Source organism: Vombatus ursinus, unplaced genomic scaffold, assembly GCF_900497805.2.
Source record: "Vombatus ursinus unplaced genomic scaffold, bare-nosed wombat genome assembly UNPS02014816.1, whole genome shotgun sequence".
In the NCBI taxonomy this organism is placed as follows: domain Eukaryota; kingdom Metazoa; phylum Chordata; class Mammalia; order Diprotodontia; family Vombatidae; genus Vombatus; species Vombatus ursinus.
Window position 1 is genome coordinate 9,572,041 of NW_020954594.1, and position 21,714 is coordinate 9,593,754.

The 21,714-nt window shown below is 34.8% G+C and overlaps 1 protein-coding gene across 3 annotated transcripts in view; it reads left to right on the plus strand.

Annotated features, from left to right (window-relative positions):
- Positions 1-21,714, plus strand: part of ORC4 (origin recognition complex subunit 4) — a 98,681-nt gene that overhangs the window by 11,134 nt on the left and 65,833 nt on the right. Inside the window, exons 2-3 of one of the 3 annotated variants that reach the window (XM_027835463.1) lie at positions 7,404-7,481; positions 18,439-18,510. In XM_027835463.1, coding sequence (XP_027691264.1) covers positions 18,454-18,510 — 57 coding nt within the window. In that variant the 5' untranslated portion in view covers positions 7,404-7,481; positions 18,439-18,453. Of the gene's footprint in view, positions 1-7,403; positions 7,482-11,822; positions 11,842-18,438; positions 18,511-21,714 lie in introns of those variants that run through there. The other 2 variants (XM_027835465.1, XM_027835462.1) reach the window with 2 other exon arrangements.

The following is a 21,714-nucleotide window of genomic DNA, read 5'->3' on the forward strand; positions in this document are numbered from 1 at the left end:
TGCCCAGGGTGACTCAGCAAGTAAGTGAGGTAAGATTTGAACTCTGATCTTCCTGACCCTAGGTCTAGTGCTCTGTGCATTGTACCACCTAGCTGCTTCACTTCAGATGATCTAAAGAGTAAACGCTAAGTGTCATCAAGTGATTGAAAGAAACCATGCTCTTCCTTTTCTGTTTAGTACAGGGAAATTGGACAGGAAAAGACTTAAGCATTTAAGGATAGCTATAGACATCTAGGTTTCAACTAACTTGAGATGGTGGAAAGCTCTGCCACAGATTCACTCTATGTCATTGAATTAGTTCCTTCACCTCCCTGTATCTCTTTCCTCATCAGAAATAAGGAGCTGAACTAGATTATTTGTGTGGTGTCCCTTTCATTCTTATGGTTGTGAGTAGAGCAGTGATCAAATGGATTATATTATGGCTATTAGAAAGATTACTGTTTTTTTTCCCCCTTGCCTGACATTTCAAGCCTAAATGTACCTTGATTAAAGCTCATTGAGTAAATGGTCTATGTATTTCATACTCTTTAGTAATAGTTAACATTCAGATTCAATCCATGTAAGTACCTTTGTTGTGTAGAAGTTATCCATAAAATTTTCCTAAGTAAAAAACGATGTGGAGTAGCTGTAGGTCTCTTCATATTCCCTCATCTGATGTCTATGTCTTGAGGCAGCAAAACTTTTTTTTTTTTTTTTTGCGAGGCAATCTGTGTTCTGACTTTTCCAGGGTCAAGTGTCTGAGTAAGTGTCAAGTGTCTGAGGCTGGATTTGAACTCAGGCCCTCCTTACTCAAGATCTGGTGCTCTTTCCACTGCACCACCTAGCTGTCCCCAAATCCTTGTTTCTTAAAGAACTAGCCCACGGATGAGGAATCTGTGTGGCCTCCAGGCCCTCAAGTTCAGCCCTTTGACTGAATCCAAACTTCACAGAACAAATCCTTTTTTTACTGACTCAGTGAAAAGGCTGCACCCAAGGATTTCAGAGGCCACATGTAGCCTCTGAGGCCGCAGTTCCCTGGTCTACCTCTAGAGAGGGTTTGGATGCCCATGAACATACCTCTATGTTGTGATGGTGTTGTGGTTCAATGTATACTCCTTTTGGGGGTTGTACCTACAGTGAAACCTGGTATCCAAAGAAGTAACCCTATATTTAAACCCTTTCTCTTCATGCTAGATGAAAATCAGACTCAAGAAATGTGCTGGCTTCTTGCATTCTGTAGTTTTATTAAATGCAGTTTCTAATTAGCATATGACCAGAACCATTTAGATCTGACCCTGTACCTTTTTAAAGACAAAATTTATAAATAATTATTTAAATTATATAGCAGCTTGATGTATGGAATTTCAGTATGAAGATTTAAAAGGAGAAAGAATTAAATTATATGGAAACCTAAAGACTCACTTCTGTGGCATTTTGTGGTTCTTAAAAACTGCTGAAGGTATTCCATATTAGGTTATTTTTTAGTCTTAAAGATTGATTTATGGACAAGTTGCCATGATGTATTCCTGGAAACTATCCTGAAAGACAGAGTGGCAAAAAACTATTACCCATTTTTTCCTTTATTCTCATACATTTAGAAATGTATATGCTTATATTTTGTAAAATGTGAAAAGCAGTGTGAAAAGCATTGTGACAGAGTAGAAAGAAGTCTGGAAAGAGGTCCAACAACAATAGCAATCATTTATTAAAAGTTCACTATGAACCAGACCCTTCTCTAAGTACTAATACAAAGAAAGCCAAAAAACAGTCTCTGCCTTCAAGGAGCTCACAATCAATCTAATGGAAACAACATGTAGACAAGTATATATTTATATAGGCTAAATATCAGGGTAAATTGGAAGTAATCTCAGCTGGAAGGTACTGTCATTGAGCAAGACCAAGAAAGGCGTCTTACAGAAGGTGGAATTACAGCTGAAATTTGAAGAACACTGCAAAAGTCAGGACATCCAGTCTGGCCTGAGATACTGTCCCTGGAGTAATAGAATCTGGATTCAAATTCCATTTTTCTCACTACTGGTATGACTTGGGACACTTAATTTCTCTGGCCTTCCCTTTCCTTGGCTGCAAGTGAGAAAGTTGCACTAGATTGCCTCTGAGGTCCTTTTCAGCTCTAGAATTATGATCTTTTGAATGCTTGACTTACTAGTTTCTGATCTTGAGCAAAAATATTAATCAACATCAGCCTAATTGTCTTTGAAATCGTAATAAAAAGACTTTTATTTCCTAGGTCTCCGTATTGTTTTGTGGGAGGAAAGTGCTTTAGACCTCTTCTAATTTATGCTAGAAATTGCTTTTACTTTTTCACTTAACTATTCATGATCTTAAGTAGCTCCCCGCTGCCTACATTTTTTTTGGTGAGGCAGTTGGGGTTAAGTGACTTGCCTATGGTCACACAGCTAGTAAGTGTCAAGTGTCTGGTCTGAGACTGGATTTGAACTCAGGTCCTCCTGAATCCAGGGCCAGTGGTCTATCCACTGCACCACTTAGCTGCCCCTACTGCCTACATTATAAAGACCGATCTTCTGCAAAGCACCTTTCCCTAATCTTCCTTAAGGATAATTCTTTTCTTCCACAATTTACCCTGCTAATATCTTGTTTGTACTTGGTTGTTTGCATATTGGTTAGAATGTCAGCTCCTTGAGAGAAGGGACTGGTGTTTTGTTTTGTTTTTTCTTTTCTTTGTTTCCCCTCATGCTTAGCATAGTGCCTGCAACATAGTAGACACTTAATAAATTTTAGTTGTCCAGATGACTGGCATTTGAGGTCTTCTAGAATCTAAACCCAACTTGTTATATTATAACTTATTGTCACCTTTAATAAACCCACTACTCTGTGTTCCCTGAAGACACTTCATCCTTTCATTAGTTCATTCTTTCACTTAGACTAACCTCTGTTTCACTTAACTTACGTTTACTGTTTAGCTTATTTTTATCTCTGAAGCTTTTGAAATCATGATGATGATGATGATAATGATAATAATAATAATATAGCACTTTAAGGTCAATTTCAATCCCAACCTACAGTGATCTTTCCTTCTGAACTCTTTCACCCTTAGTATGTGTTTCATGCTGTCAAGGAGATTAAAATCTTGTTGAGAAAATTAAAATGAGGAAGATAACTACAAATTTTATAGATAGACGTAAGTATATAAATGTATGGGTATCTATAATACACATAGGTGTGAATTTTATTTCTGAAGTGACTGCAGTGTTGACACACATTCCTATGTATATTTGTTGTTATTTTTAATAAGAAGCTTGTTATTAGTCTTTGAAGAATTATTTCAAACAAATTACTTAAAAATAATTCTAGTTTTTGCTATACCTTATAATGCTTTGCAATTCATACATGTTTTATATATTTTTTAAACTTTTTGGGTAGGGAGTACAACTATTTTGCAGATGAATAAACTGAAGTTCAGTAAGATAAATAAAATAAATAAAATAAAATAAACAGGGGTTGGGGTCACACAACTAAGAAGTAGTAGAATCGTGACTCAGATTCAGAGCTTTCTGACTCCATATACAGTGAGAAATGGATTTGATTCTGGTTCTTGTAACAAGATTTAAAAAAAATAAATCAATGAATATAAAGCATTTATTAAACACTGAGGGTACAAATAGCAACAGCAGAATAGTTCTTTTTCTCAGAAACTCAGTTTTTGTTCCTTTTCAGAAAAGGAATATACAGAAAAAATAAAATTTCACTAGTAGTTTAAGTTTGTTCATTAGATTTTGTTTTTGTTTTACTTGAAAATTGACTTTGAAAAGTGGTGCCTTTATTCTTCACTATTAATGATAGAAGTCAAGTGGAGATTCATTGTACTTCTTCCTCTGACCAGACAAACATACTTTCCTATTATAACCTATGGAATTGATGGGGTGGAACATGAACGTAGCAATATAGTTCACTTACATGTAAAAATTTAAATTAAATTATTTAAGTTATAGCTCTGTAAGTCTCAATTTTCATCTCATGCTTTATTCTTTAGGTAAGATAGTACTTAAAACTTTTGAAATATCTACAAGTCTTTAGACATAGACTATTGTTATCCTTGAATTGGAGCAAAATATGGGTGGTCTTTCACTGTCCTTACCAATGATAGGATTCTTTGTGTGTCCTATTTTTTGGGTCTTCCAGTTGAAATTCTGTCACTTTTGTTTTTGCTTTTAACAAATCTACTTCATTCTTTAATAATTATTATGTTTGAGAGGCAGCTAGGTGGTGCAGTGGATAGAGCACCAGCCCTGGATTCAGGAGCACATGAGTTCAAATCCGGCCTCAGACACATAATACTCACTAGCTGTGTGACCTTGGGCAAGTCACTTAACCCCATTGCCTAACCCGCCCCCCCCCCCAAATTTATTATGTTTGTATTTAACCTAGTTTATTTTTGTTGTAACTTAACCTCATTCTCTCTTGTGTAATAACTTGACTTGGTCTTCTTCAAATTAATATCCCTTCATCCATGTTAACTTAATTCTCCTTTTAGCTCTCTTTTCTCAAAGTTAAATATTCCTTTAATTTTTCAGAGAATGCTTTTAATTTCTAGTTATCTTTAGATATCTGTTGGCATTTTAATAAGTTTTATTCAATCTAAATGTAAGAACACTTTAGAAAAATGCTAGAGAAATGAAAAATATCATTATTTTTTCTCTGATCAAAGAAATAAATACATTTTAAAGATATGTGGGTATTTTTGGCCAAAATATACTGTTTTCCTTATGCTCTTCTTATGGGAATATGCAAAGAAAGCAACTGTAGATGTGCTGAACTTCTTCAACACTCTAAGTTTTATACAAAGTCATTGTGGGGAAGTTATTGCCTCAAAGCATAATCTTGGTTTAGGTTATTTCATTTCTTTGGGATTACCTTTAGGAATGCTATATTGTTATCTTTCCTTACCTAATATTGTTGTCTTGATATTGTTTGGTAAAACCAGATGAATAATCAATGTTATGTCCTCATGGAACCTAACGGTAAAAGTGAATGTGAACTGTTGAAATTTTCTAATGTAACTGTGTAGAACAGTTGAATTATATTACTAGATTATACAACTACTACTGAATATAGTGTCTAATGTGAGTTAAGACTAAGTGGTTTACAGGAGAGAGGCATATCCATCTCATATGAATATAGCTACTTGGAATTCTCTCCTTCCTGTCATCAATATATGGGTTTTCCTTACACTTCTCTCTTCTTGTTGCTGGTCCTTATTGCTGCATTAGTGTTGTTCCTACTGAATTTGGTCCTCACATTCCCATAATTACCTTGCTGTAGTGTGAATAATATTTGCAGTAGTAGGACAAGCTGAGTTCAAGAGCTATATTCCTAGTCCTCTGTCACTAGGGTCTTAAGATTCACTGTACTTAGACACATCACTATTTTTATGTACCCAAAAGTCCTCTTTAATGTAGGCCCAGCATATATTTTAAAATTTTTTTATTATTTTATTTTGATTTATCAACAAGTTTTTGAGTTTAAAATTTTTCTCCCCCTCCCTTCCCCACTTCCTCACCAAGGTGGTGTACAATCTGATATAGGCTTTACATATACATTCCTATTAAACATATTTTCACATTAGTCATGTTGTAAAGAAGAATTAGAATCAATAGGAGGAACCACCAGAAAGAGGAAACAAAACAAAACAGACGGAAAAAATAGCAAATAGTATGCTTCAATCAGCATTCAAACTCCACAGTTATTTTTTTGGATGTGGATAGCACTTTCCATCATTAGACTTTTGGAGATGTCTTAGATCCTTGCATTGCTGAGAAGGGCTGAGTCTGTCACAGTCATCTCACAATGTGGCTGTTAATTGTGTACAACGTTCTCTTGGTTCTGCTCACTTCACTCAGCATTAAGCCATACAAGTCTTTCCGGGTTTTTATGAAGTCAGCCTGTTCATCATTTCTTATAGTGCAATAGTATTTCGTTACATTCATATTCCACAACTTGTTCTGCCATTCCCCAATTGATGGGCACGCCCTCAATTTCCAATTCTTTGTCACCACAAAAAGAGTTGCTATAACTATTTTTGTACATGTGGGTCTTTTTCTCATTTGTATGATCTCTTTGGGATACAGCCCTAGAAGTGCTGTTGCTGGGTCAAAGGGTATGCACATTTTGAAAGCCCTTTGGGCATAGCTCCAAATTGCTCTCCAAAATGGTTGGATCATTTCACAACTCCACCAACAATGCATTAGTGTTCCAATTTTCCCATATCTTCTCCAGCATATATCATTGTCCTGTTTTGACATGTTGGCCAATCTGATAGGTGTGATGTGGTACCTCAGAGTTGTTTTGATTTGCATTTCTCTAAACGATAGTGATTTAGAATATTTAACACGCACATAGACACATCTTTACATTGCTTAGAATTTCCCTTTCATAAAATCTTTTTTTCTTATTCTCACTTTTTTCCTCCAGTTCATAAAGTCTTCCATCATTTCTTATAGCACAGTAGTATTCTATCATATTTATGTACCATCTTCCATCTAAAGATCTTCCATCATTTCTTATAGCACAGTAGTATTCTATCAAATTTATATACCATAATTTGTTTAGTTATTTCCCAAATGATGGACATCCCCTTATTTATTTTTTATTTTCCATTTCTTCGCCACTACAATAAGAGCTGTTATAAGTATTTTTTGGATATCTAGGGTATTCTCTTTGTTTTCTTTGAAGTGTAGGCTTTCTAATGCTTTCACTGAATCAAAGTGTATATATGTACTTTGGGAGGATAGTTTCAAAATTCTTTCCAGAAGGATTGCATGAATTTAAGATTTCACCAGTTGTGCATGAGTGTACTTGTTTCCTTGTAACAGTTGACCTTTTTCTTTTATTTTAGCACAACTTTGGAGGTGCTTTAGTTTGTATTTTTCTAATTATTAGTGATTTTGAGCATCTTTCCATATTCTCAAAATATTTTGAGCATTTAACTGTTTATAGCTTGGATCTCTTCCATTAAGTCCTATGTAAGATCTTAAAAATGAATTTATATTGTAAGCACATGTTGCTCATTTAGGTGCCTTATCTGACCTCCTCACAAAATATGAAGTATTTGCTAACTAAGAAAGTTTCTAGGTTCTTTTAATCTCCTTATTGTGGTAGTTGATTTACATCCACTAAACTTCCCCTGTCATAATTGTGGTAGTTTGCATCTGTTTTTTTATCTGTTTTCCATTTTTCAGCATCAATAGCCTGTTTTTAAGTAGGTCATTCATTTATTCAGTAAGTATTTATTAGTATCTACTGTGTTCCAAGTACATGTAGGCATAGGCATTGTAGATACAAAGACACAAATGAAACCAGATTGGAGTTAGCTCAAATTTATGTTATAACTTTTCATGTTTAGTCTTTCTTCAAATTTTGTTTTTGTTTTTTTTTTAATCTTTAAGAAGTTCATGGTGTGACAGCTGATTATAAAATGAAACGGGACAATGGCAGAAGCACCCAGAGTGCTTCTTAAAGTCAAGGTGAGTTGAAGATGTCTTCTTCATCGAAGAAAGAAAATAATTTAGTTATGTCATGCATAAGACTCCCAGGCTAAGGTAGTTTTATAGATTATAACCAACTTTAATATTCTTTGTATGAAAATCCACTTATTTTTCCTATGGAACTAACCACCCTTTTGTTTTTTCTAACATTTTTCATGGATGCAATTAAACAAGGCATACCTGTATGTCAAACCCTGAGGTGTTTGGCCTGTCGTTAAAGTATTTTTCCAGAATTGCTTTGTTTAATATATGACTAGAGAATTTTACATTGTCACCTAAAATATTAAACTGTCCAGTTGACAGATATATGATTTAATATTAACGATGAAATGGTATAATGGAAAGAGCACTGAACTTAAAAGGCAAAAGACCTAAGTTGAGTTCCAAGTTGCTGTATTTTAATAGCTGTGTGAACCTGGGCACTCAACTATTTCTCTGGTCTTAAGTTTCCTTATCTTTAAAATAAATATGTTGGATTGGGTAATTTGTGACATTCTGTGATATAGAAGGACTCATGTATTAGGTTGTTGTGAGAAATCTCTGCCATGGGGCCTTCTTTTTCTCATTGGTGATGCCTTCACCCAACCATCGTTTAAGGAAGAGCCCTAGCCAAGCTTCATCTCACTTGTGTTAGGACTGTCCCCAGAATCATCCTTCTTACCTGCAGCATTGCATCTTTTCAGTTCCTCTTTATATGTTCTCTTCTCCAATTGTAATATAAACTCCTTGAAGGGAGAGACTGTCTTGTATTTGTATCTTTAGTGCTTAGCACAGGATCTGGACTATAATAAGCAATTCATAAAATGTTTCATCTGTCTAGACTTAAAAAGGTGACTTTAATCAACTCTTGGTTGTTTATGCTAATAGTACGGAAATGTGAAACAGATAATCCAAAATTTATATTTGTCTTTGGAACATGGTTTGATACTAATTCAATTCAGTAAGTATTGAGTATTCACTCTGTCTATTACTGTGCCATCCTTAGTTGGATATGTCAGAGGACCATCTCATGTAAGAAATAATATTTTTAAAAGATAGAAGAGAAAAAATCAGCAGAATTGATAAATATATCCAAAAAATGAAAATATGTACAATGTATTACACATGTGAACCTTACACTTCTGCAAAGGAATAGAGAGTGTCCTTTCATCTTTTTTTGAGTAATGCTTGTTCTTTGTAATTCTCTAACATTCACTTTTTTTTTTTTACTTTTTGTTTTTGTAGTCTTTGTGTATATTGTTTTCTTGGCCCTGCTTTATTCTGTGTCATTTTGTGTAGATCTTTCCATGTTTCTCTGTATTTATAATAGTAATTATTTCTTAAAACATGGTAATAGTCTGTTACATTTATATGTCAAAAGTTGTTTAACCATTCCCTAGTGAGCATCTTTTTGTTTACAATTATATCAAAAAGAGTGCTTGGTATAAATATTTCGGTTATGAGAACCTTTCTTCTTATTAGTATCCCTTTTGGGGTATAAATAGTGAAAGAGTCACTTTATTTACAAAATTGCAAATTGCTTTGCAAATTGCTCTGATTCACTGCTCCACCAACAATACATGCATATGCTTAGCTTTCCATGACCCCTCCTCTAGCAATGACTTCCCATTCTTATCATCTTTGCCAGTTTACAGGATGTCAGGTGAAACTTAGGGGTTATTTTGATTTACATTTCTTCTATTACTTATTTGGAAAATTCTTTTATGTTACTAGTTTGCAATTTTTTTTTTTTTTTTTTGAGAACTTTGTTCATATCTTTTGACCACTTAACTGTTGGGCAATGGCTTTTGGTCTACTCTCGTAATTTTTCTGTAGCTTAGATTGAGACAAAGATTTTTTTTTCCCCATTTGACTACTTCCATTCTTATCCTAGATGCATTTTGTCTCTGCAGAAGGTTTTCAATTTCATGTAATCAAAGTTAGCTATTTTATCTTTTGTGATTGCCTCTACCCCTTCTTTGGTTAAGATTGTATCTCCTATCCATTGCTGTGAGAGGTATATAATCTGCTTGTCTTCTAGTTTTTTTTTTTTTAATTGTATGACCTTTAATATTAAGTGGACCCTTTTTTTTTAAAAATCAGCATATTGTTGAAGGTTCCCTGTAAGGTTCTCTTTGAAATTTGTTGTTGTTGTTGTTTCCCCATAATTACCAAGGTCTTGGGGATTTTTTTCAGCATTTGGCAGCACAGTGCAGGTGGATACCAGCCCGTTTCAGAGTAAACTGAGGATCCAAATATTCAAGGCAACCATTCATGGCTCCCTCCATCTATCTACTGAGAAGTACCTTTGACAGGGTAGGAATAGTGATATGTTTCTCATAAAGTACCAGTGAGGGCCTGTAAATTTATAGGGACTAGACTATGAGGTAGATTTGATCTACTCCAGCTTTAAGCAGTAAAACTTGGTGATTTGAAAAAGCTGATTACTATAAGAAGTACTACCTACAGCTCCCCAGTTCCAGAACTGTTTGACTTACATTCTTTTGTGGACTTGTATTTGTCTGCTTTTGCCCCAATCATTTGCCTCCTGTTCAGGAGTCATTGGTTACATGCAGAAATTATCTGTAACTAGCTTATATGGAAGAAGAAGAAGAGCAGGAAAACCCTTGGCTTCTCCCCTCTTCCCTCAATACATTGTAACTTAAAAGTATACAGAAATCCAAATTCACCGAGCATAAGGCATAAATTCTTGGACCTTCAATCTCAATTTTTTTTTTTAAAGGCAATTGGGGTTAAGTGACTTGCCCAGGGTCACACAGCTAGTAAGTGTCAAGTGTTTGATCTGAGACTGGATTTGAACTCAGGTCCTCCTGACTTAAGGGCCAGTGATCTTTCTACTGTGCCACCTAGCTGCCCCCTTCAATCTCAATTCTTTAATCTGGTTGCTATTTCTATTTTACAGACCTTTGCTTTGTTCCCTGTTCATTCTAGTACTTTGGGGATACCTGTACCCTGTTAGTATGTTCACCTGTTCTGTGAACATTACTATTATCTCTTGCCCTTTTCTTAAATTCCCTTTTTGCTCACGAAATAACTGACCTTTTCTCTCCATAAAAGCCACCCTTCCTCTCGAGTACTAGCAGTATACATTAAATCCTACCAGCCATACTCTGTACCCCACAGGTCCTGCTCCTGATCCTGCACAAATATGAAGTACTACCTCATGCTTGGTGCAGTGATTCTTCATTCCATTCCATTCCCCCTGACTCTTTTGGATTTTTTTTCTCCAGTAGTTTAGAAACCTCTTTACCACAGAAGTTCATGCCACTTCTAGACTTCACACTTGTAGCCTCTCCTGATTAGCTGGTTTCTCCCAGAACCTTCATTTTAAAAAGGAGACTCAGGGCAGCTAGGTGGCGCAGTGGAAAGAGCACCGGTCCTGGATTCAGGGGGACCTGAGTTCAAATGTGCCCTCAGACACATAACACTTACTAGCTGTGTGACCCTGGGCAAGTCACTTAACCCCATTGCCTAAACAAAAACAAAAACAAAAACAAACAAACAAAAAAACATAAAAAGGAGACTCAGGCCAGAAATGTCTTCCTTCCTTTCCAGGCTGCACTCTTGACTCTCCCCTGACTTCCTCTACCATGAGCTGGGTACCTTCATTTCTTCCTACTTCCTCTTGCCCCTTAGCTTTCCAGCCTCTTTTTAAGTATTGACTTCGTCCTTTAAAATGTAAGCACCCTCACCAAGTGGACTGTTTCTTGTATGTGTATTCCTAAAACTTAGTACAGTACCTAGCACATACTAAGCTCTTAATAAATTCTTCTTGAGGGGAGGTAGAGCTAAGCTGGCAGAGTAGAAGGCATTCTAGCCAAGCTCCCCCAACATTCCCATCCCAATAACTTTAACGTTACATGGCACATCAAATTCTGGGGTGTCATAGATAACAAAAGATCAGCTTGAGACATCTTTCCATCCCAGGAAAACTTAGAAGGTTGGAAGGGGAGATCTGTGTGATGAAGGTCGGGGCTAGATAAGAGCACAGTACTGAGTAAATACCAGCTTTGAGCCTTGAAGGCAGCAGTTCCAGGATCTCTCACCATCCAGAGGAAATAGGGACACTGGACACCTGATCAAAAAAAGATTGTATTTGACCCCTTTGCAGGCACAGAATGCAAGACCAGGGACCATTTGGCAAGTCCGTTATGCATTACTCTGTTCTGGGTTGAATTAACGTAGTAGAGAGAAAGCAAGGGTTCTGATTCTTGGTCTCAATTTCAGGGTAGAGAAGAATACTAAAACTTGGTGTTGCAAGGAAACATGGGCCCTTCATATGTATGGATCAGCATGCAGACTAGGAAAGCAATTCATCACACCTCTCCCCATTTTGGAAGTACGAAAACTTATACTCCTTCAGAGCTGGCTGTGAAAAGGTGACAGTGAATTCCCTTTTTTGCAACCAGAGATGAGCAGAGCCCAACTCCTGCATAAAATTCAAAGTGGAGAAAGAGGCTTGGAAAATGAGCAAACAGAAAAGAACCCGATCATAAAAAGCTTTTATGTTTAGAAAGAAGCTTAAGACACAAATTCAGAAGAAGACAATGACATGGAAACGTCTACAAGCAAAGCCTGAAAGAAAAATGCAGATTGTGCACAAGCCGAATCAGAATTCCTGGAAGAGCTAAAGAAAGAAGTTAAAAAAGGAGCAAAAAAAAATTTTTTTTCTTCGAAACAAGTAAGATAGAGGAGAAATCGGAGAAAGAATGAGACAAAGCAAGAGAATTAACAGCTTGCTAAAAGAGGCACAAAAGATACTGAAGAGCTTAATTCCTTAAAAAACAGAATTGAACAAATGGTAAAAGAGATACAAAACTTCATTGAAGAAAATAATTCCTTAAAATTTAACTTGGTCATGTGGAAGCTAATGACTCCATGAGAAATCAAAAAACAATAGAGGTTGAAAGAGTGAAAAAGAAAAACATGTGGAACATCTCATCAGGGAGAAAAATTGATTTAGAAAATAGACAGATTAAGAATTATCAGACTATTTGAAAAATGAAATATCCTAGAAATACTATAGCCAAATTCCAGAGCTCCGAGGTTAAGGAGATAATACTGAAAGCGTCCAATAAGAAACATTCAAATACAGAGTAGCCACAGTCAGGATCAGAAAAGATTTAGCAACTTCCATAATAAAGTATTGGAGGGCTTGAAATATATTCTGGAAAGCAAAGGAACTAGGATTAGAACCAAGAATAATCTATCTGGAAAAACCAAGTAGTATAGTATTTGGGGGGGGGGAGTGATGAATATTTAGAGGACTTTTAAGGATTCCTGATCAAAAAACTAGAGCTGAATAGAAAAATTTGGCATTCAAATGCAAGATTAAAGAGAAATAATAAAAAGTAAACATGAGTCAGAAATCACAAGGGGCTTAATAAACTGTTTAAAAGGAGTCTCCATAGACAGAGAGCAAAAAAAAAAAAAGAATGGAAGGATTAGAAAAGGGGATACACTGGAGAGGAAGAAAGTTTTCTCACATAAGAGAGGTATGCAAGGAAGAATTTTTACATTGGATGGCAAAATGGCCGTAGCAGGCAATGTTTTAATCTCACTCTTGTCTGAGCTGGTTCAAAGAGGAAATCACACACACATATGCGCGTGCACATATTTGGATATAGAAATTCATCTTACCCAACTGTGAAGTAGATTTGGAATGGATTAAGAGAAAAGGTGGGGGTAGTTAAGAAGGAAGGGCAGATTAAGGGAGGCAGGTGGTGGTCAGAAGCAAAACAGACTTTTGAAGATGGACAGGGTACAAAAAGAAAGAGAAGGATAAACAGAAGAAAGTAGGATAGAGGTAATAACACGGTAATCATAACTGTGAATGTAAATTGGATGAACTCATGCATAAAATGGAAGCATAAAGCAGAATGGATTATAAACCAGAATCTAACAATATGTTGTTTACAGGAAACAATTCAAAACAGAAAGACACACAGAGTTAAAATAAAGGGCTAGAGCAGAATCTTTGGGTGCTTCAGGTGAAGTAAAAAAAAAAAAAGCAATCTTGATCTCGGACAAAGCAAAAGCAAAAGCAAAAATAGATCGAATTAAAAGAGACAGTCTGGGAAACCTCATTTTATTAAAAGGTGCTATAGACATATTAAACATATGCACCAAATAGCATAGTATCCAGATACTTAAAGGAAAAGTCAATTTACCCCCTCTCAGAACTGGATAAAGCTAACCATAAAATAACAGAAAGAAGTTAAAGATATGAATAGTTTCAGAAAAGTTAGATGTGATATAGACTTCTGGAGAAAATGGAATAGAAATAGAAAGCAAAATACATTTTTTTCCTCAGGTGTACTGGTACTTGCACAAAAACTGACCTTGTATCCCAGCATAAAAACCTCACAAGCAAATGCAGAAAAGCAGAAATATTGAATCCTTTTGGGACCATAGTGTAGTAAAAAATATATTAAGTAAAGGACTGTGGAAGCAAAGATTAAAAATTAATTGGAAACTAAATAATCTAATCATAAAGAATGAATGTGTCAATGATGCCATTAAAGATAATGGCAGCAATGAAACAATATACCAAATGTGGAATGTAGCCAAAACTGTACTTAGGGGATGATGTGTATTTCTAAACACATCAGTAAAATGAAGAGCAGATCGATAATTTAGGTATGCAACTAAAAAAAAAAAAACAGCTAGAAAAAGGACAAATTAAAAATCCCCACCAAAATAGAAATTCTGAAAATCAAAGGAGAGATTAATAAAATTGACAGTTAAAAACTTCTTAGTTAACAACTAAAACTAGGAGCTCATTTTATGAAAAACACAAACCAATAAAATAAACCATTGACTAATTTGATTTAAAAATGGAAAGAAGAAAATCAAATGACCAATACCAAAGATAAAAAAGGTGAATGTACTACCAATGAAGATGAAATTAAAGCAATTACTAGGAGCTGTTTTTGTGAGTTATTTATATGCCAGTAAAATTGACTATCTTAGTGAAATGGATGAATATTTACAAAACTATAAATTGTCTAGATTAACAGAAGAGGAAATGAAATACTTACATAACCCTATCTTAGAAAAAGCAGTTGAACAAACCATATATCAGCTCCCTAAGAAAAAATCCCCAACCCCAAATAGATTTACAGTTCTACCAAACATTTTTCAAAAATTCCATTTCTATATAAACTTTAAAAAAAAAAATAGGTAAAAAGGAGGCCCACCAAATATCTTCTATGACATAAAATATGGTTTTGGTGACTGAACAAAGAAGGTCCAAAATAAAAGTAACTCTGGACCAATTTTCCTAACGATGCAAAATTTTTAAATAAAATATTAGCAAGGGGACTACAACAGTATATCACAAAAGATCATATGCTATGACCAGGTGGAATTTTTACCAGGAATGCAGGGTTGCTTCAGTATTGGGAAAAAGATATGCATGGTTCACTGTATCAATAATAAAAACAACAAAAATAATGTTGGTCAAAGGATATGAAGTCAATTTTCAGAAGAAGAAATCAAAGCTATCAATAGTCATATGAAAATGCTGAAAATCGCAAATAATTACAGAAATACCAATTAAAACAACTCTTGAGGTACCACTTTACACATTTGGGATTCGCTAACAATCAGAGAAAAGTGAAATGACAAATGCTAGAGGGCATTGTAGAAAAATAGGTGCACTAACACTATTGGTGGAGTTGTGAACTGGCCCAACCATTCTGGAGAACAATTTAGAACTATGCCCAAAGGACTATAAAATTGTGCATACACTAGTGGTATGCAAAACCACTTCTAGGTCTATATCCCAAAGAGATTAGAGAAAAACTAAAAGGACTTGTACAAAAAATACATGCTTTTGATGGAATACTGTCTTGCTTTAAGCTATGACAAAGGGGATGGTTTCAGAAAAGCTTAGGAAGACTTACATGAACAGAATGATGTGAGCAGAACATTCTATACAGTAACTGCTGTATTGTGACAGTAATCAGCTGTGACTTAGCTACTCTTGACTGGTACAATGATCCAGGACAATTCCAAACTCATGATGAAAATAGCTATCAAACTCCAGAGACGGAATTGGTGAACTCAAGTTCAATGAAGCATATTTTTTCACTTTCATTATTTTTCTTGTTTGGTTTGCTACTTGTCTAATATAGAAACATTTTGCATGACCTCATATGTAAAATTGGTATCATATTGTTCATCTCAGTGTGTGGGAGAGGCAATGAAGAGAATTTGAAACTCACAATTTTTAAAATGATTGTAAAAAATTAACTTAATTTAAAATGTTTCTCTTGACTTGACAACAAAAAGCATTTTGCCCTAAAGTCGGAAGACCTGGGTTGAGATCCCACCTGTGCTACTTGCTATCTCTATGACCTTGGGCAAATCACTTAATTTTCTTGGATCTTGGTTTCCTTAGTTATAAAATGAAGCATATGGACGATTTAGCCTCTGAGGTGCCTTTCACCCTAGAGCTAGGATCCTGTAATCTTTGATTTTTACATTGCTTAGTCTGTCCCACCCAGCCTTGCCTATAGCACTTAACCCTATATAGTTTAGACTGTAAAAATTGAAATTTTGTAATCATTATCTAGGCCTCTTTATAGCAATAGCATGTCTCCTTACTTTGTGATAACATGTTTTCTTTGCCTTTTCTGACTTTATATGCTAGAGACCCTTTTGGATATCAGGGCAAGAGGTTGTCTGCCCCTGCTGATTCCAGTCAACCTCAGATTGTTACTGACTTAATTCTCTTTGAGTTATGGCTTAGTTTTATCATACACAAATTGTACACATTACATTTTTTCCCCCAACACAACAGAATCTGGAATTGGGGAAGACAACGCAAACTGGCATTTTGCTCAGAAGGAGAGTGACTTTTTTCAACATAATTTTAATAGTTGCACATATTTTTAATCATAAAAAGTTTCAGACTATAACTCCTTGTTTTATACTAAGTTAAATCACAAATTACAGTGAAGACTTTCATGCCCCTGCTCCAGGTCTGTATATATGTTGAGCAAAGCTATTATCTATACTTACTTCCAAATATGTAGGATTTTAAAAAAAAGGCACTGTGGTAAAACATAATGTGAACTAGATTTGGAGTCCAGGGACACAAGTTCATATCAAAGCACTTACTTTAATACTTTTGTTCTCTATTTCCTTATGAGTATAATGAGGAGTTTGGCTAAGTGAACTCTTCAGGTTCCTTGCAGGTTTACAACTGAGTTTATGATAATAGGTGTTGTCATCCAAGGGAAGCTAGTATAAAGCACCAGAGCTTAAGTGGAAGGTGTTAGATATAAGCAAGCATAGACTCTAGCATTAGATTGATTGCACTGTGAGTAGGACATAGAAAAAGGCAATAGGTTTAACTTTAGGAATTTTGAGTATCCTAGTTTGGCTACCTGTTGATTATATAAAAGAAAGGTCATATTTACTTCATCTTTCCTTTACTACTTTAAAAAAGTATTTTAAAACTGTATTAGTTTCAAGTCTGAAGGTATTTTAAAGTCCATTTATAAAAGTGTTCTATCTTGACATCTTAGTTGAAGGGAATATAAAAATTGTATTATTTTTTAAAGTCATCTCTTATAATGTGAAAGATAAGTCACTCATTCGTGAAATATAGTAAGTAGTAGTTAATAGGAAGCCACCCGTTTGAGATATTCTGAAAAAGTGTTGTTTTCAGACCTGAAAGATTGTATTTTCTAAAAGTTGAATTAACTTGTCTAGAGATATGAGAATTTGAAACTAAATTTAGCCACTATATTTAAGATTTAGTGGAAGTTTAAATATTTACTTCTACTTCTTTTGATAATCACTTGGGCTTCCAAATGCAAACATACTTTTCAGTGATTTATCTACAATCTCACTATTCTATAAATCTATAAATGTGCCACAGCTTCTTTGCTGTTATAGTCTGTTCTGCTTGGAAACTGTCATTAGGGACTTGAGGCATAATTGGCAAAATCTTAATTGCACTCTTCTGTTAAAATTGTTCACTCTACCAACTTCTGCCTACTAGAACACCAGCAATTGTTATGTTGATGGAAAAGTAATTTTAGAAACTGAAGAATAATTTTCAAAGAAAGACTACTTTAAATAAATGATTTAATGAATGATAAAGCTAAATAAAAATGATTTGATGACTACTCCTAAAATTGCAACAGCCAGTAATTAATCATCTTTTAAAATAACCTACATACTGGAGTTAAAATTACACCATGAATATGAAAGCATCATTAATATAGTTTTACATGACTATTTATTCACCACACTGCCCACTTCTACACAACACATTGAAATCAATGAGGGGAAACCAGACCAAGTGATATATTAGTTAAGAATATTGTACCCATGATGAAGCATACCACCCTACCTCCTAACAAAACTGTGTGTGTTTGGATTGCATGCCAACTGTGGGAATGTGTTATACTTACTTATGCATACTTTTTAGAATTTCCCCTCCACTCAAGGGTGAAGGTGGGGAAAGACAAAGTATATTTTTGTTTAATTTTTTAAAAAGCAGATTTGAAATATAAATTTGTGATATAAAAACAAAATATATTGATAAAAATTTATTTATAAAAACTTAAGATCAGGGTTTTTTCTTTATACTGCTGTAAACTTTTTCCTTATTTTAAACATTTCTCTGTTTCTTTATAATTTTTACAGTGCATATCTTTGTCCTTTTTCTCTAGGGAACTGAGTAGTCAGTCAACAAACCTTTATGACTTAGTGCTTTTTGGCAATTGTTCAGGCGCTATACTAGGTATGAGGTCCCAGACAAAAAAATGGAAATACTCCCAGCCTTCAAGAGTTTACTTTCTGACTCTTAACTTGGTATACTTAGCCTTGAGACTTAATAATAGAACAAAATAGGGACAATAGAATATATCGTATTTTTAGTACCATAATATATTTTTTCTTTTTTTTCTTTTTAAAGATCTGAAACGTCAAAATGAGCAGTCGTAAATCGAAAAACAGCAACCTAAAACATGGAGAGTGTATTTCACAGGTTAGTATATGTGTTGAAATTAGTATGCATTTAACGACATCTATTGATAACCTTGAACTTGTGATGTATTTTAGATGGTGTTGGGGATCCCAGCAAGAGAAATTATATGTTCACAAATAATTGTAAAACATATGAGTAATATAAAGTTATCTAGTATATTAGGTGAGAGAAAATTATTTTAGAAGATAAAGAAGTTTCAATGCAAGAGTTTTAAGCTAGAACAAAATAATAATATCTTATTCATTTTGAACTTTATAACTCTCTTAAAGAATCCCAGGATAGCATTAGCTGTTTTGGCTAATTTATTACTCCATTTATGCATACTGAGCTTCTGATTCACTACTACTTCACAGAAAAAAATTTTTTTATAGAATTTATTATCTAATCACTTATCCTCTACATTTTTTCAGACTAAATTTCAAACGAAAAAATTGTCCTGTCTAGATATTTCTGGATCCAAACTGTCATTGACATCTGTTAGTTATCCCTCCCAGCTTTACACATGTTAAATGGTTAAGAAATACATAAATATTAAAATAAATCTTGGCCTTGATTGAGGACTGCTTCTTGACCTGCAGAGCAAGTTGCTGTGTCTTAGGTAATTTCTCAACTTTTTGTGATGTGATGGAACAAAGTTATGTAGCAGTATTTAATTTCCATTTGGTAATTTCTGTAATTCTGGAATGATTTTGATTTTTAATATATCAGTATATGTAGCAGATTTTCTCAGTCCCTCAAAAGAGACAAGACTAAAAGTTCACTAAAATATATATATTTTTTAATCTCCATAACATTTTTTTGAAGGGTGGATGTTTACAGCCTGATGAATACTCTCAGATTTCATAGGCACCACTGGGCTATTTCTGACAAAAGGTTTGGTATAGCCTTGAATAAAAAAGTGAGTTTCATCAATAAAAATTATTTTCCCCCTCTTCAGCCCATGATGAGTGTTTATTCTTCAAAGCAGCATTCAGCAATTGTTGTTTTTCTACTCTTGTTCTTATAACTTTCGGAAGGTTACATCAGCAGAGTAATCATTAGTACCTACAATTTTTGTAGATTTTAGCCATTTTAATTTTTATTCTGAACTTAACTTACAAAGAAAATGAGCAATTCAATATACATAGGAAGGGAATAATCATTTATGTAGTACCTACTGTATGCCAGGCACTATGCTAAGCACTTTACAACTATTATCTCATTTGATCCTCACAATAATCCTGAATGGTAGATGTTGTTACTTTATGTTTTTATTCTCACTTTACAGTAGAAGAAACTGAGGCAAACAAGTTAAATGACTCACTCAGGGTAAATATCTGAAGTCACCTTTGAACTCATGTCTTGTTGACTGTAGGCCCAGCATTCTATTTTCTGCGCCATTGTGCTGCCTAAGCAATAGGACAGAAAAAAAAGTATTATACATAAAAATTGCTTTTTTCTTAAAACATATTATAAAGTCAACCTGTTGCTTTCAAATCTGACCTTGTTTTTGCTTCTCTCTGGCTTTTTCTGCATTTAAAAAAAAATCCTTCATTGACTCACTTTACTTTCTTTTTGTCTGTGTCCTGCCCTCTCTACCCTCCCCCCATTAAAAAAGAAAAAAGAAACCCTTGGAATTAATACTTAAGTAAAATAAATTCCTGCATTGGCTCTCTCCAAAACCATATGCCTTATTGGCATTTTGAGTTCATCAACTCTCTGTTAAGAGGTGGTTAGCTAGTCATTTTCCTTCATAGAAACCATAAAATTTAAAAAACAAAAAAGAGCAATGAAACCCTGTTCTAGCATAAAATCCAAAGCTCAGCTGACAGAGAAACAACTGAAGGTGGGAAAACTAACTCCTGTTTTTTCTGGTCACGATCAAACTTTACGGCAATATGTACAGGGTGATTTTGGGAGTTGTACATGTATATAATTTATAAATAAGTACACATACATTTGTGTGTGTTTGGGGTGGGGGTGCTCTCCGTTTACTAATAAGAGTATGGGTTTGGAGACCACTGCTGAAGGGTAATAAAACCTCTCTCCAAATAAAAAAGATTGTTAGACAAGGAGGCACGAGTGGCAAACATTGAGCTTCTATACAACCCAGCACTGACAATCAGCTTTCAGAAGGGTCACTGAGACCTGTCCTTAAATGCAAGCAAAGACATAGGACTGAGAAAAGAAAATCAATACAGATACTGAACATTAGAAAATGGAGGGTTGGATTCAACTCTGAGTGAATGAAATTAGGCTTAAATGTGCCTCCAGATGACTGTTAATGAAACTGTACAAATAGAATCTTAACAGTGGCAAATGATTTACACTAAATCCTTATCTCATTTGAGCCTCACAACAGTCCCTAGATTCTTTCAATCTTGACTACTATAAGAAGGCTTTCACAACCCTTCTTAATTCTGTTACCTTCCCTTGGTTAATTATTTCCCATTTATCCTGAGGATAGTTTGTACATATTTGTTTGCTTATAGATAATGAGCTCCTTGAGAGCAGAGACTATGTCTTTGCCTTTCTTTCTATCCCCAGTACTTAGCACAGCATCTGGCACATAGTAAGCACTTAATAAATGCTTATTGAGTGACTGGAAAGAAAACTGAGGTGCAAAGTGGTTAAATGACTTGTCCAGGCTCACAAATCCAATGGTTGTCAGAGACTGTAATTGAATTTGAGGCATCGTGATCCCAGGTTCTCTAAATCAGCATCCTAGTTAGCTCACAGTGCTTCATGAGCACTCACATACCTTACCTCATTTCAGTAAACATTTGTTGGGGTCCATAGATAGCTTTCATCTACTGTGTTGGGGGGGGGTTTGCTAACACTTTTTCCCTAAACATGAGTGATGGCAGTGGTCGTATAAATGGCATCATAAATTCATAACACTGTAGAGGAGGAAGAGATAGGATTTGGTGATTGAGAGTAAAGAAAGAGGAAGACATTTTTATTTAAAAAAAAAAACTTTTAGCTCTCTGAATGGAATTGTGTTGGTATCAGTAATAGAGATTGTTGTCGTGGACCAGGGAAATAAAGTTGCTAATACTAGGATAAATGAAGCCTAGGCAGGGCCTGACTGAGATTTAAGAATGACAAGGTAAACACCCCTGAATGTTAACCATATGGGCATCATTTAAAAAATTTAAGGTTGTCAGCATTTTATTTCCAAGGGGAATTCAGTGGGTAAAAGCATTGGAAACCCTTAGCTGACAT